The following is a 15,288-nucleotide window of genomic DNA, read 5'->3' on the forward strand; positions in this document are numbered from 1 at the left end:
ATCGATTTTACCATCAACTGTTTGCAATACTCACATTATTTTTGGCTAATAAAATATGAATCAAATACTTTAGGACAGGTGTTCGTTTTGGGTTTATCACTATGTTGCTGGGCTTTTAAGTCTTCATAAATATTAACACATTCGACAGTCTTTAAAGGCAGCATTATTCACCAGGGTCAGTATTGCGCAGTTTAAAATAATCTGGTTTACCATGCAAACATTTAATTTGTTTTCAATATCAAATACTTTGAAGGAAAGGAGATTTTGCAAATATGCCTTCTGTTCATTTTGTGTGAGTTATTATGTATTCTTTTTGATAATACCATTCAGGGTTCAGTTACATGTTTCCAGGGGGTCAGTGTTGCGCAGTGTGCACCCCATGTGGAGACGTTTCTGTCTAAGATCTGGGAGGTTTGATGCTCCATGTGCAGGAAATACTATCAACTCTACCAACTACAGTGCCATGAATATGTCATTTAACATTAATTTAGGGCGATACAAGTGACCTTGAAAGTGTTCATGTAGGATAACAGAATGACGTAAGGATACAGCGATGAAACCAAAGCAATATTGATAGGTTGTGTTTGTTAGGATACATTATGTGGAAAAGATCTCTGAGTGCAGGCTACACATGCTATGGTTGCAGGAGTGTTGGACCAAAGGTAACTAACAAAAAACATTGTTGTTATTTTCAGGGAGTCACCCTGGTGCTTTACATGTGATGCTAACTGTGTAGCACATGATCCTTTGTAACAGCTATACAATTTACAGACCTGTGCGCCTATTTTATAATCCCAGTGATCATGCTTATTTATTTACTGAGCCGGTTTGTGGGGATTAACACTTCAATGTTATTAGGATTTGTATGTATACAAATATAAACGTTGTTTTACCTATACTGGGTTTGCAGTGGCAGCACAGTCTAATTGCTTCTGAACAAAAGCTTTAAGATTTAATTGTATCTCAAGAAGAGATAATTTAATTACATTTTATTTAATAATTATTGCAGCCATTTATTCCACCCCATTCGATATTTAGAGTCGATGCTCCTTGTATAGGCCTATCTAAGATTACACTTAATTATTGATAAATATGTTAGTCATATTGTTTTGCTCAAAAACGGTCCACCACAAGTTCCTAGAACCCAATGATTGCATTTTAATTAATTATTTAGTTTAACTAAAACTTGAGGTATTTTAATAGCTCAGAAAATCAAATAATTATTTTATCTAAAGTGACAAAAACGGTGAAAGATAAATGTTCTCTTTGCTAAAGTCTAAAAATAGGCTAAGGTCAAAACCAGCCACTCAGTCCAGGCAGGAAAACCAGACGGGAAGAATCATCAAACAGTAAGTAAGACGGGCCGGCGACAGCAAAGGCTGGAAAACCAGGACAGGTGCAAAATAGATAATCAGGCAGTGAAGCATTGGAGATGTGCCAGCATATAAATAAGCCAATCACAGACTGTTTTTCTTGAAAAAGTTGAAGGTTTTCAAGGTTGACTAAAAGCTCATAAACATTTATGTTCATCTTCTTTGAGTCAATTTAATTGTTGCTATAGTTTGTTAGTTTGGAAACCTTAGGATTGTATACAAAACATATCATTTTCCAAAAGACCATTTGAACTAACTTAAATTATTTTAGCCATGTTCATCAAGTTAGAGCGATTCTGAAGGACGCTCCACACCCTTTTTATGCAAAGTTTTAAACTATGCCTGCAAGGAGGAGTTTCACTTTTCTAGGAGGGCCAAATCAAACAGACATCTGAAACTATTGGCTCCATCGACTGTTTACAAATGGTCGGCCTAGTTGTTATTGCACACACAGTTTAACAAAATACTCATGGACTCTGTGCTTTTATAGCTCATTGCAATTTTATTAGGATGAAGCCTACTATATGTCAAACATATTTCTTATCTATTGTTTGAAGTGTAGTGTGTTGAATACTGTTTGCAAACCGAATAGAGCTGAAACTATAAAGCTACATATTATGTCTGATTCCTCAATGATTCGTCTTTAAATGGTCAGAAAATATTTATTTTTAAAGTCCTTCTAATTTTCTCAAAGTTGATGTCTTTAAATGCCATGTTGTTTTGGTCCAAAACCCAGAAAAAATATTTTGAATACGATAAAAATATCCATATTGAAGGGACTGAAAAAAGCTTTTTTTGCCATTTCTCCATCAAAAATGTCTTAATCAGATATCAAAGCAGTGGCGATTATTTTTGAATAATCCTTGCAGCTATTAAACCAAATTGTTTCTCTGGAACATTAAAGGCTATCCAATCCTGCTAGGCTGATAAGGGAAGTAGGAATCAGGGGACTGTGTGGGTGATGAAGGCCATGTGACGGAAACCAGAATGTGTCACTAGACTATGTAAAACTGCAGGGTTTTAATTTGGAAATTCGTACGTGATCCCAAATCTGAAAGATTTTGCATGTGACCTGCCAAACAATAAAATCCTATCTTAACAATAAATCTGACTTGAGCATATGGTGATTTCCCTGAAGGGGAGGTACAAGTAGAAATCAACAAGTACCTGTTTAAACTAAAGCTTGATAACTCTAAACCTTCTTATTTTCATTTTTAGAGACTTTGGGGCTACCATGCAGTGCGGTCATGCAGCGCTCCAGCCTTACCTGCAGGCCGGATCACAGCTCGACAGGCAGCAGATTTATGGGAAAGACACTTTGCCGAGAGAGGCGTGACGGAGCCCGACCACTCCAGCCATTACATCCTTGCTTATCTGCTCGGGGCTAAAACTGTAAGTGGAACTTTGCTGGGCTCATTCATCATTACCTGATGTGAGACCTGCCCACAGACATGTGCTTACATTAAATAATAGTTGGTCACGATCCTTGCTGGCCCTGAACTAGTGGCTAGATCCAACACATCGTTTCCCTTTTTGTCCCCTTATGGGTGATCCTGCCTCATATGTCTGAATAGCTACATTCACAATTGACAGCATTCTTACTTGTTTCTACTTATTGTTTCATTATCCAGATAGAAAGTCTTGAGCAGGAGAAGTTAACAGAGTTTCTCAGTCCAGAAAAAACTGAGCAGATGTGGAAGCTCTGCTCTAAACGCCTAACCAGGTATAAATAGTTGAAATACACCTTTGTTTAAATATGTTTTACTTAGAATACTCATGAATGTGTGTTCTTGTTGTAGGATGCCTGTGCAGTATGTGATTGAAGAGTGGGACTTCAGAGATCTGACACTGAAGATGAAACCTCCTGTGTTCATACCAAGACCTGAAACTGAGGTTTGACAGAAGGAAAACAGGACACACAATTCTACAGTGATCAATCATTCATAACCAGAGCCATGTCTTTTTGGTGCAGGAGTTGGTTGAACTGGTGCTCACTGATCTGAGGATGAAGCCAGGGACTGAAGTTGGTACACAGGAAACATGCTTGGAAGTGGGATGTGGCTCTGGTGCTATTTCTCTCAGTCTGCTGAAGAGTTGGCCTCAGGTGAGATTTGTGTTGATTTAAGGAAGAAGATTTTTTTAATGCGCTTGCGACGAGCCTCTAAGAACGTCAGTATCTCATCAAATATTTGATAGATTAACATATTCCCAAGAGAATAAAGCCTGCCATCATGATTCTTCTTCTGACTGGGGATGCTTGCGTGTGTGACTCCAAACGCGACCCCACCAGTTCAAAATCTTCATCTATAGAGTGAAATATTTCAGCAATGACAAATGTGTTGGCACCGTATTCTGTCAAGACAATTATGATCCCCAGATAAGTTTGGTGTTCCTGACCTCAGAGAATAAGTCACATGTATTTACATCAGCTCACTGACCCAGGCGTACTTTCCATTATCCTCCTGTCACGTTCTCATGCACACTTCTTTCCCTGATCTATTTGTTTCCAAAAAGTAAACAGCACTTGAAATCAATCAATCAATCAATCAATGTTTATTTATATAGCCCAATATCACAAATGTTACATTTGTCTCAGTGGACATCACAGTTTGTACAGAATATCAGTATGACAATACGACACCCTCTGTCCTTAGACCCTCACATCGTACAAGGAAAAACTTCCACAGAAAACCCACAGTTTAAAGGGAAAAATGGGAGAAACCTCGGGGAGAGCAACAGAGGAGGGATCCCTGTCCCAGGACGGACAGACGTGCAATAGATGCCGTGTGTAAATTGAAAAGATAATACATTTGCAACATAGGTAGTCCAAATGTATGGAAATGCATGTGTGTATAATAGGAAGATGAATCCACGAGTATATCCATCCAGGACTTATGATCCAGGACCACAGCCACGACTCAAGATCCAGGACTCGCAATCCATGACACAGGACCGCAGGATCATCCATGACTCCGGATCCCGGCGTATATAGACACCAAAAAGAAAGGAATGTGGGGAAGCTGGGTTAATCGGAACATGAGAGTACACAGGTATAGACAGAGAGAAGGAAGAAGTAAGATGTCCCCCGACAAACTAAGCCTATATCAGCAAAACTAGGGGCTGAATCTAATCAGCCCTAACTATAAGCTTTATCAAAAAGGAAGGACTTAAGCGCACTCTTAAAAACGGATAGGGTGTCTGCCGTCCGAACACAAACTGAAAGCTGATTCCACAAATGTGGAGCTTGATAAGAAAAGGCTCTGGCTCCCATTGTACTTTTAGAGACTCTAGGAACAACCAACAACCCTGCATTCTTGGAACGCAATGCCCTAGTAGGACAATAGGGTATAATGAGTTCTTTAAGGTAAGATGGCGCCTGCCCATTAAGGGCTTTGTAGGCGAGAAGAAGAATTTTAAATTCTATCCTGTGTTCTATAGGGAGCCAGTGTAAGGCAGCCAGAACAGGAGTAATGTGATCCCTTTTCCTAACTCTGGTTAGTACACCAGCTGCAGCATTTTGAATCAGCTGAAGCGACTTGACTGACTTCTTGGTACACCCTGATAATAAGGAGTTACAATAATCCAGCCTTGAAGTAACAAATGCATGGACTAGTTTCTCTGCATCGTTTTGAGGCAAGATATGCCTGATTTTTGCAATGTTACGTAGATGGAAGTAGGCGGTCCTTGAAATTGATTTTATGTGGGTGTTAAAGGATAAATCCTGATCAAATATAACACCAAGATTCCTTACAGTCTCACTGGAGGCCAAATTAATGCCATCCATAGTTAATATATCTTTAGATAATTTGTTTCGTAGATTCTTCGGGACAAGTACAATAACTTAAGTTTTGGTCGTGTTTAACATCAAAAAATGTAAGGTCATCCACGTTTTTAAGTCCTTGAGGCAGTCTTGAATTTTATTTAGATGATTAATTTCATCAGGCTTGATTGATAAATATAGTTGAGTATCATCCGCATAACAATGAAAGTTTACAGAATGATTCCTTATAATATTGCCTAACGGAAGCATATATAGTGTGAACAAAATAGGTCCAAGCACTGAGCCCTGTGGCACTCCATGGCTAACTTTGGTTTGCATGGAAGATTCATCGTTGACACGTACAAACTGAGAGCATTCAGATAGATAGGACCTAAACCAGCCTAAAGCAGTTCCCTGTATGCCAACTAAGTGCTCTAGTCTTTGCGATAGGATATCATGGTCGATAGTATCAAATGCAGCACTAAGATCGAGCAAGACAAGAATAGAGACAAGTCCCTTGTCAGAGGCTATTAGAATGTCATTTGTGACTTTAACCAGAGCTGTCTCTGTGCTATGTTGTGTTCTAAAGCCAGACTGAAAATCTTCAAATAAATCATAGTTTTTTAAGTAATCACACAGCTGTTTTGCGACTGCTTTCTCAAGAATTTTTGAGAGGAACGGAAGATTAGAAATAGGTCTATAGTTGGCTAAAACCTCTGGATCGAGGTTGTGCTTTTTAAGAAGCGGTTTTATCACTGCTACTTTGAATGATTGTGGAACATAGCCTGATAATAAAGACATATTCATAATATTTAATAAAGAAGTGCTAATTAATGGAAAAACTTCTTGGCTGTGATTTGTTTCTCTGTCACTAGCTTAAAGCCATCGCTGTGGATCAAAGCCAGGATGCGGTGGATTTAACAGGAGAGAATGCTTTAAGGTAATTAACCACAGCCCAAGAAAGGGAGTTGTAAATGTTCTTATTGATTTAATTTTATTGCGGTGAAAGACTTACAATAAACGTTTTGTTTAGTCTGATGAAGGATTTTCCTATGCAGGTTGGGGCTTCAGGACAGGTTACAAATCCATCATTTAGATGTAATGAAAGGTAAGGGAAAGCAGTGAATTAAACATACTGCTGATAAGCACTTTCCAAACATATATAATATGTTCTATAAACAATGAACAAAATATGTCATCAAGGGTCAATCAAAGGTCTTATAAAGTGAAGTCATATATTGTATTTTATAATCCCTGTTCTTGTAATACATTACAATTGTTTTATATTGCATTATAATCCTTGTAATTAACCTTTGCCAACAATACACACAACATTGTAAAATAGGTGTTTTTCTTAAAGCAAGAATGACCACAATGTAACTTGTTATCACCTCTTAATGAATTGTATGCGCTTTGATAGCCCTTATGAGTCAATGTGTTATCAATAGTGTTATAAAGCATAAAGAATGGCTTTCTTTCAACTTTGTTAATACCATGCTATAACTATTCGATTGCATTATAAACACTGGCATCATGAAATGTTACCCAAACTTCAAATGTGTTTTTCCAGATGCAGAGACAGTGTTGAGCCTCTGTAGCTCTGTCTCTGTTTTGGTCAGCAACCCCCCGTACCTATTTTCAGAGGATATGACGGCGCTGGAACCTGAAGTGTATCGGTGATTAAAACACATTCAGCCTTTCCAAACCTTTGTATTCAACCTCCCCATAGCATGAGCTTCATAAGCAGTATAAACTCTGCATTCCTGGATTATTGTAACAATTAAAACTCTTCCTATGAAGTATCCTCAACTGGAGTATACACATGTATTTAAGTATATATAATACATTATAAATGTCTTGTTATCATAGATGATGATGATAATGATCCCTATAATGTGCTCTGAATAATTGATTGACTTTTTTTTGGTGACTTCTCCTTTTTTCAAATAATTGTATCTGTCCCATATCGTAATATTGATGTCCCATTTCACTTGACTAATTTAAGAGTTACTATAAACAATCTAACATCGTGGTGATTTTAAAAAAAATCTAAATTAAATAAGGTAGTTGCTTAAGTCTGCTCATGGATATCAAAGAGAGTTGGCCTGTACTCTCAGCTCTTGACTTGACTGAAATCCATGATTTGGTGTGGTTAAAGGCCCAGACACACCAAGCTGACACCAAAGAACACGTCCAGACGGAACACGACTGTTGTGTCGCCTCACGTCTCCTGCGTCTTGGCCAACAGTCCTTTTGCCAATTAAAAAGAAAATCCATCTGCTAAATAGTTAATCCCGAAAAGCTTAAAAAAAAGTATAAACAAAAGCCTGAGTGTTCAAATATTTCCATGCAAGCATTAGATCCTGCACCAATAGTGCTGAAGTCTGCCCTGATGCAGGTGACATGCTCAAAATCACCCTCAATCACAAACATTTAGAAAGTAAAGAAGCCAGAGTTCCTGGACAAGAACATAAACACATAAGAAAGGTTGTTGTCACACTCTGATTGGCCCAGAGGAAAATGTATCAAGCTGCTCTCAATTATTTATTGAGTGCAACAGATGATCTGAACAACCCTCTTAGCAAGTAAGAGTTTTTAGTAACTCCTAACTTAATATACTGTTTTCTTTCATATTAACGACTTTTATAGCATAAGAACATGTTGTGTGTTAAACAGATGTCAACAGATCTGATTCTGTTCTTTTCTAAATGATGACCAAAGACATTGTAACTTCCTTTTGGTTTTCTAGGCAGTACGGTGTGATATAATGTACTATATATCATTTCATGAACTGTTTATTCATTCTAAACCTGCCGCATTTAATACAACCATACTAATAATTTATTAACAAATAAAATATTAAAATATGTAATTGTATTTCCTTAATGTGATGCTCGCTTCAGAGTAGCCAAAGTAAAAAAAATTGCATGCAATGTCTAGAAGTAGTTTACATTTTTTTAAATGTACCAAATGTAATTCAAGTATTTATGTGTTTTCTGGTGTCCCAGGTTTGAAGACCATGCTGCTTTGGATGGAGGGAACGATGGCCTAGAAGTGATCAAACATATTTTGACTCTGGCTCCACAGATTTTATCAGATCATGGGTAAGGAACCCCACTGCCCCACACACACACACACACACACACACACACACACACACACACACACACACACACACACACACACACACACACACACACACACACACACACACACACACACACACACACACACACACACACACACACACACACACAGGCAAGCAAGCAAGCCCACCTGGGTTTAATTCCTAAACGGCGGCAGCTTGTCACAAGAACAGCATGTTCCGAAAAGCACGGGTATCGTGTTGCCTCTTTAAAGAGGTAAGCTTCCAGTGAATTCACTTCCAGACATGTGCCCCTGCTCTCATCTCATGGGTGCTGCCGCTAATCCTGTCCTGATAATACATTTTGTGTCCATTCTGTGTTTTCTTTATGGTGATTACCAGCCGTGTGTACTTGGAGGTGGATCCCAGACACCCTCCTCTCATTCAACGGTGGGTGGAGGTGAATGTGGAAGAGATGCATTATGTGAAGACAAGGCACGACATCAGCGGCAGGTTTGTGCAGATCTCTTTAACCCGCTGTAATATCAGAGTAAGCCCCATCAGTTCTATTTGATTAAAAGGCTTCACTGTTAAAATATTTAACTAAATTATAATACTTAGCTCATTAACACCCCATTAGTTGTTTTCCTCATTTCAAGTATTAAATCCCGATTTGTATTTGTTCCTTAGGCCACGTTTCTGCATCCTTCGCAAAGGGAAGGACCACAAACTGGATCTGGATTGAGAAACTGAGATCCTATTACGCTGGCATTAGCCCAGGTCGCCTCAGCCCCCCCGCCCTCACTGAGCTGCCGAGCGCGCGCTCGCACCCATCTGATCACTCAATATTCACAATCTGCCGTGGCTCAAATTATGTTCATGTCACTGTAATACTTCACCTGGTAACAGTTGTTATCACATCCTCCGCCACAATAAAATGTGTGCGAGATGGCACCAAAGCAGGCTCAGAGCTGAAGGTAATTACTGAGGCTTTTCTTAGAACCCTCCCTCTCAGAATCTCCCTCCCGCTCCCAGGAAGCTCTCAGTACTTCTGTGAATTCGCTGATGAACGGTCCTCCCCTTTCCTCGTCCACTCGCTGACTCAGATGCAGGCTGTGCGCATTGTTGAGCAAAATCACACACAATGTGGCCTTCACTTCCTCACACAATCTGCATCTCACACACTTGAAGCTCAAAGGCCAGTCTTTGTGTTCAAAGGTGATTTGTGAAAAAGTGACTCAAAAACAGACCATCATGTGGTGGTGAATAATAAAGATGAGGAAGTAAAAATTATTAAGAAGAAAGCAAGTAAGTTCATTATTTTAATAGAAAAATGTACACATGTAAAAGGTAGAAAAAATGTTTTACTGAGAAAAATAAAACGGCATTAAAGATGTCTTAATGGAATCAGTGTACTTATTGGAAACAGTACGTACATCCACAACTGATGAGGGTCAAATGTACATGGACAATTCCCACATCAATCACAAAATATGTGATTACAGTACATCTTTGAGCTCAAGTCTTCGTACTTCATCACCCAATCCTCGACCAATCAAGTCTGGCACCAGGCACGTCAGTATAAATTGAATTTATACACATTTTTCTGCAAAAAATATCACCCTGTGTCCAGTGGTTTCGTGACTGGCCTCCAACTGCTGGAGCAGCGGTGTCATTTTCAGGCATCAGAGACCTGTTTGGCAGTTTATTTGTCCTTAAATGTAACAACATCATGAGGCACCCGTCATACCTTGAAGGGATAGTCCTGAATGTAACGCAGCAGAGGCCTGGGGAGTGGGAGCTGCTCAGGCCGGTCAGAGTGTCTGTTTATAACCAGGCGAGTGAGGTGCTGTAAGGAGGGGAGGCCCTGCGGCTTGTATACGGGCCGCTTCAGTTTTAAAACCACAGACGTCTCCTGAATTGTCTGCTGACAGGGTTTTGAAGGGGCCTCCTCCCACACCTTGCCCTCTTCTGCTTTCCTCCCTGGCCCCATGTAGTGCTGCACCAGGCTGGGCACGTTTGGGAAGGACGACAGGCTTGGCCTGGCCGGGGAACTGGAGTCGAGCAAAAACTGTGCCCCGCTGTACTGGATCCGAATACTGGTGGGACCTCGTGCCGTCCTGACGGAGAGGGTCAGCATGTACAGAGGGTGACTGCTGTCTCGTATCAAAAAAGCTCCTTCAGATGCCTCTTGAAGCGCAGCGTGGGCCTGAGCTGCAGTTACAGCTCCCCAGTACCATCCTACAAACACACATTCCTAAATATTAGTCACTCTGAACACTCCTTATTACTGCCCTGTTTGTTGCTTAATTTTCCACAATTATGACATTTAACTAAATCTTTTACAAAGAGTGTGAGTGTTAAACACATTTCATACCTGAGTTTTCTAGATAGCAGAAGTTGCTGGCAATCGCCCGCAGGTCCTTTGTTGGGTCCCATAGTGGGGGGGTGCTTTGAAGGCAAGGGGTAGGTGCGGTTCCTGCCCGCATCCCCCTCGGGGTATCAGTGGACGGAGCAGCAGTCAGAGGTGCTCGCGGACTGTAAATAAAGGGAAAAACAAGGTTTAAAAAAAAAACATAAAAGAAAATAGTCAATGCAGGGTTTGCTCTTCCTTGTTAAGGTACATCATTATTTCGTGTTCAGTGTTTATTGCTAAATAAGAAGGAACAGATGGAGGCGTTCACTTGCTCACTTCTTTGTCCACTTTAAACGTGAGAAGCAAACTGTGAATATTCTTATGAATTATCTCAGTTGCAATTGTATGTAATTAAATACATACATATGTAATACTTATTTTAGACATATTTTATGTTTTGTCTGTTACTGATGGCAATTTTGGTAATGAACCTTAAATAACATTTTAACCTGAATCAATCCATCGTGGTTAAATAAAGGTTCAACTTAACTGTATAATTTCTACTGATAGAATTAAGACATTTCTGATAAAGAGCATTTAATATTTGTTATCCGTGTTACAGGCCATTTGTAATTGGTATACATGAGTTGCGATAGTTGCGATTCCTAGAAAACATGTACAATCAACACATAATACGTAAAAAAAACTTAACAATAATACAATGTGTATTACTTTTACACATATAATTGGTTTTGATAGGATTCTCAACGCACACAATACAATAGAAAACGTATATACAAAGAAAGTCAACTCACGCTGGTACACAAAGAATCATGCTATTCCTTAAAACCTCTGCAGATTAAGATCCGGTCAGTGTTTCTTCCGCAGAAAATAACGAAACATAGAGAAAATGATCTCCGTCCGAAGAAAGGAAAAAGCACTTCCAGAAAACAAAAACGAAAAGCGTTCAAATCGGGGATAAAAGAGCTCGGTGTACCCAGTCAGTAATGGTTTGGTCCTGTAGTTGTAATAAGAACAACACTGGACGAGAAACATGGAAACAACACGTTTAAAACATAGAAATCTCCGTAGCAGCGGTTTGGAGTGTGTTGTCACCAGAATGGGATCCAAATGTGTGAAGGACAGAGTGTAAAGGCTGGGCTTTTAAAAATTACCGTTTCCTAGAAGTCTATTCTGAGAACAGCACCGGCGGCTCTGACGTCACAGCCGCCGCACCAACTCCCATTTCGCCTCTGGTTGTCTTGCTCTAACAGCTCCGGTATTTAGCAGCGCTTTTGCTGATGAAAAAATGTTTGTTTTTCTTTCGGCTGATTCTCAGGATAACACCGTGGTGAACCCGGTCATTTCCCCGTGTCTGGTTTTGAGACTCATCTCTCCCCCGTGTTTGGGCCGCGGGCTGAAGCGAGCGCTCGCTCCCAGGAATCGCGCGGCAGCTTCCCCCTATTCGCTTTCCAGGAATAATTGCAGGGCTTGACTCCGCCCCGTCGGGCCGCCCTGACAGAGCTCTCTTTCTGGGAATTCACCGCCTCGACATTAAAGATAATAGGAATGCACACACAGCCTGTTTCCAGTAATATAGATTTCCCTCGATCCATGGTGGAAAAACACTGCGAGAGGTTTTCTCAGAGGTTTGCCGGAGTAATTACGCTCGACAAAGGAAGTTGTTATTGTGACAATACACTATAAAACGAGTTAACACTACTGTCAGGCAGAGACAAATGTGATGTTGCCAAGGTATTTTTCACCCTCTAATCCTGTCTTTTGTATTGCATTACGCTTGATTTGTTATCCAAAAGCCGTGCCTCAGGTTGAGAATGTAATAGTTCTGCTTATTAATCCCTCCTGCGTTTATTTTCTAGGGAATCTTTCTAGGAAATCCACATCAGTTCAACTTTTCTTTTTACTCTGAATGACTAGATTCAGGCCAAATAAGGCTGGGCAGCTGGTTGTTCACCATTTAGTTGTTTAAGTGTTTTAAATATTTACTCAAAAGTCTGAACCATCAATCACACAAATATATCAAACATGTCTGTATCATAACCAAAGCATGCTGTTCCAGAATTTCTAAATCTCCACAATTTCCAAGAAATCCTGAAATCTGCTTTTCCCCTAGGAAGAATAGTGGACTTATTTACCCCGCTGAATGCGTTTGAACATTGTGGGTTTTTTAAAGTTCAGGGGTGGGGGGGAAGAACAGTGCAGTTATTTTTCGTGAACCTTTATCTTGATCTACTTTATTATTTATTATGTAACAGGATGGTCTTGTTTGCTAAACTGGCACCATGCAATATTCAGCAGTCAAACAAAGCACATTAAAACTGAATCTGACAAACATGAAAATAACCATAACCAATGTTTAGAGAAACTACCTTCCTCATAAAGGAAGATGTACATGTTTGAATGCTATATACAAAGCATTTCAAACTGAACGTTGTCCTAAAGTGTATGATATGAAAAGGCAGATTTTCTAGGAGCACAGAGACTCCAGGGACAGTTGGTAACTGGAGAACATTGTACTGGGAAGGCAGAGAAACTACCAAGAATTTGAAGATGAAAGGAACATACTGTATCAACCTTCAGCTCGATGTTAACACTGTGACTGATATCTAATTTTGACTTGTCTGGTTTTTTGAGGAAAGTTTAGTTGCTGGTCTTTGTGACATGTCATGTTAGATTAGGGTTTGTATGTTTTGTATGAGTTATAACAAATAAAAGAGGGAAATTAAAACTCATACTGAAATACTGATGGAAACCAAGATAGGGGGGGGGTTGGTTCTAAATTGACCATGTAAACAAATAAATAAAAGGATTTAGATTTGTTATCAGTTGTTGAGCTAATGGAGAAATGTTCCAATTGTTTCAGCTCTTGTTTGGACAATTGGGAACTATATTTCCTATGTTTACTTGAGCTGCATCTGAGAATGCAGAGCTTCCCTTTTTACTATTTTCAGATTACAAAACCCTATTCTGGCATTTGCATTATTTCTGTGTTACACTATCCTGACAGTCGTTTTAGAAGAAGACAAAGAAAGGCGAAAACTTTTTTTTATGTGGTGATTATTCGGTTATGACGTGATTAGAGGCCCATTAAACCGGAAATAAAGTATGTTGCTTGTCTGATATGTTATTGTTATACTTTGTCGATTGAATTCTTGTAATTGTGCTATTCCCCATTTTGGTAATAAGATTAAACCGGGCAAGTTTTCTGGAAACAGTAAGCGGACTATACAGCATTAATTTGGTTTCAGAAAAACCTCTTATCTTTGTTCAGGTGCAACAGCACAATGCATTGTGTATCACTGCAGAGATATTGAGGCTTCAGAAAGATTGTGTGTTGTTGAAGGCCAAATACAGCAAAAACCATTGGAATTCTCTTGCAGCTAAAAAAGCATGGATAATATACAGAAAAAGCTAATCATTTGTGTTCCTATAACAACAATTTAATATTGTTACTTGTGTTCAAAATCTAGTAATTCACAGTTTTTGGTTTTCATTGTTTGTATATGAAGATATTTTGTCTGAACAGCGATGTCGACTGAACCCTACCTAATAAAATATTCCGCAAAAGATTTTAAAAAATAGTTTGGGTTGTTCAAGAAATTCCTGAAGCTTACTCCATTTTTTAACATACCGAGAATGTTCTAAGAATTGATAAGATGTTTGAGACACAAATGAATAACTGTTTGTCTCTTCCAACATGGAGGAAAAAAAGGGCCTTTGTCCAGAGTATTTCTGAGAAAAGCTTTAATGGCCTGGAATCAGCAACATAAATCCATCCACTGGTTATAGAGAGAAAACTTTATTCATCAGCAGAGCTTTGTTCACAGGGATCAGAACAAAAGGTTTGTTTTCGTCCAACAATTGTAACTATAATTTGGTGACGTGGTAATGTGATAACGACAGTGAACTACACAATGAACAATAAACAGATTGACAGTGGTATTTTTGCCATAGTTGCAGCTTTGCTCTAGGAGGTGACAGCAATAGAAATTAGTTTGTCCACCACTTTAGTCCAGATAGAAACATTTGAACTAATATTGGGTTGTTCAAAGTTGTGAAAGCTAGTAGTAAAAGTCATCGTCCCTAAAGGTGTATTTAACAGCTTTTTGTGTCATCCTTACTTTACATACAGAACAACCATGAAGCCAATAGTTGACTAAGCCCATTATTTTAGTTTATAAAATCATTATTAATCAAATGAAACCCACCGGCCTGTATTATTGCCTGTAGCAGTTGTGTTCAGTGCTAATGATCAAATCATAAACTATAGGCAGTTGACCTGGTAGTTATAATTCCTGATCATAACGTGATTGTGAGCCCCCCTCAAAATAAAAGCATATACACATCTAATCAGCTTAAGATTTCTTAGTCAACCAAGAGCCTTTATGACCAATTAGTTGACTAACAGCCTATAGAGAGAGCATCCCCTCTGCTGTGTGTGCACTCATTAGTGGCAGACTACAAGAGTGTGGTCCAGTTCCTCAGAGGTTTTGCAGAAGCATGTTGAAGAAGTATGCAGCATCTACACAGACTGTGAAGATTTAAAATACAAATTGAAAAAGAATGTCTGCATTAAAAGAGCCCGGAAAAGTGATTTTGTAACTATTGATCTGTTTGACGCGGGCAGAGTTGCGCATTGTTTTTGTATTCTGAGGCCACATTAGCCAGAACTCCTGCTGATGTTGTTAAATCA

The 15,288-nt window shown here is 39.2% G+C and overlaps 2 protein-coding genes across 2 annotated transcripts; one reads left to right on the top strand and one right to left on the bottom strand.

Moving 5' to 3' along the window:
* The first annotated feature begins 351 nt into the window (after positions 1-351).
* LOC307041466 (MTRF1L release factor glutamine methyltransferase-like) lies at positions 352-9,625 on the top strand. Its single transcript, XM_079684889.1, has 11 exons — positions 352-662; positions 2,592-2,765; positions 3,005-3,096; positions 3,173-3,266; positions 3,346-3,477; positions 6,009-6,073; positions 6,192-6,241; positions 6,704-6,809; positions 8,142-8,237; positions 8,621-8,731; positions 8,909-9,625. Exons 1-11 carry the CDS (start codon positions 600-602, stop codon positions 8,961-8,963), a joined length of 1,038 nt encoding a protein of 345 aa, XP_079541015.1. The 5' UTR covers positions 352-599; the 3' UTR covers positions 8,964-9,625.
* Positions 9,528-14,125, bottom strand: LOC307041468 (cytokine-inducible SH2-containing protein-like). Its single transcript, XM_079684891.1, has 3 exons — positions 11,390-14,125; positions 10,596-10,756; positions 9,528-10,459 (listed from the first exon to the last, which is right to left on the bottom strand). Exons 1-3 carry the CDS (start codon positions 11,407-11,409, stop codon positions 9,963-9,965), a joined length of 678 nt encoding a protein of 225 aa, XP_079541017.1. The 5' UTR covers positions 11,410-14,125; the 3' UTR covers positions 9,528-9,962.
* Positions 14,126-15,288: the final 1,163 nt, after the last annotated feature.

Source organism: Notothenia rossii (genome assembly GCF_949606895.1).
Source record: "Notothenia rossii genome assembly, chromosome: 5".
NCBI classification, from domain to species: Eukaryota; Metazoa; Chordata; class Actinopteri; order Perciformes; family Nototheniidae; genus Notothenia; species Notothenia rossii.

Bases quoted from the DNA above. Each gene is read 5' to 3' on its own strand.
- LOC307041466 (XM_079684889.1), top strand. From the start codon at position 600: ATGTGGAAAAGATCTCTGAGTGCAGGCTACACATGCTATGGTTGCAGG. The intron at 6,242-6,703 runs GTAAGGGAAAGC...GTGTTTTTCCAG, and splicing joins TCATTTAGATGTAATGAAAG to ATGCAGAGACAGTGTTGAGC. The intron at 8,732-8,908 runs GTTTGTGCAGAT...TTTGTTCCTTAG, and splicing joins AGGCACGACATCAGCGGCAG to GCCACGTTTCTGCATCCTTC.
- LOC307041468 (XM_079684891.1), bottom strand. From the start codon at position 11,409: ATGATTCTTTGTGTACCAGC. The intron at 10,757-11,389 runs GTGAGTTGACTT...CTTTATTTACAG, and splicing joins ATGATTCTTTGTGTACCAGC to TCCGCGAGCACCTCTGACTG. The intron at 10,460-10,595 runs GTATGAAATGTG...GTGTGTTTGTAG, and splicing joins CTGCTATCTAGAAAACTCAG to GATGGTACTGGGGAGCTGTA.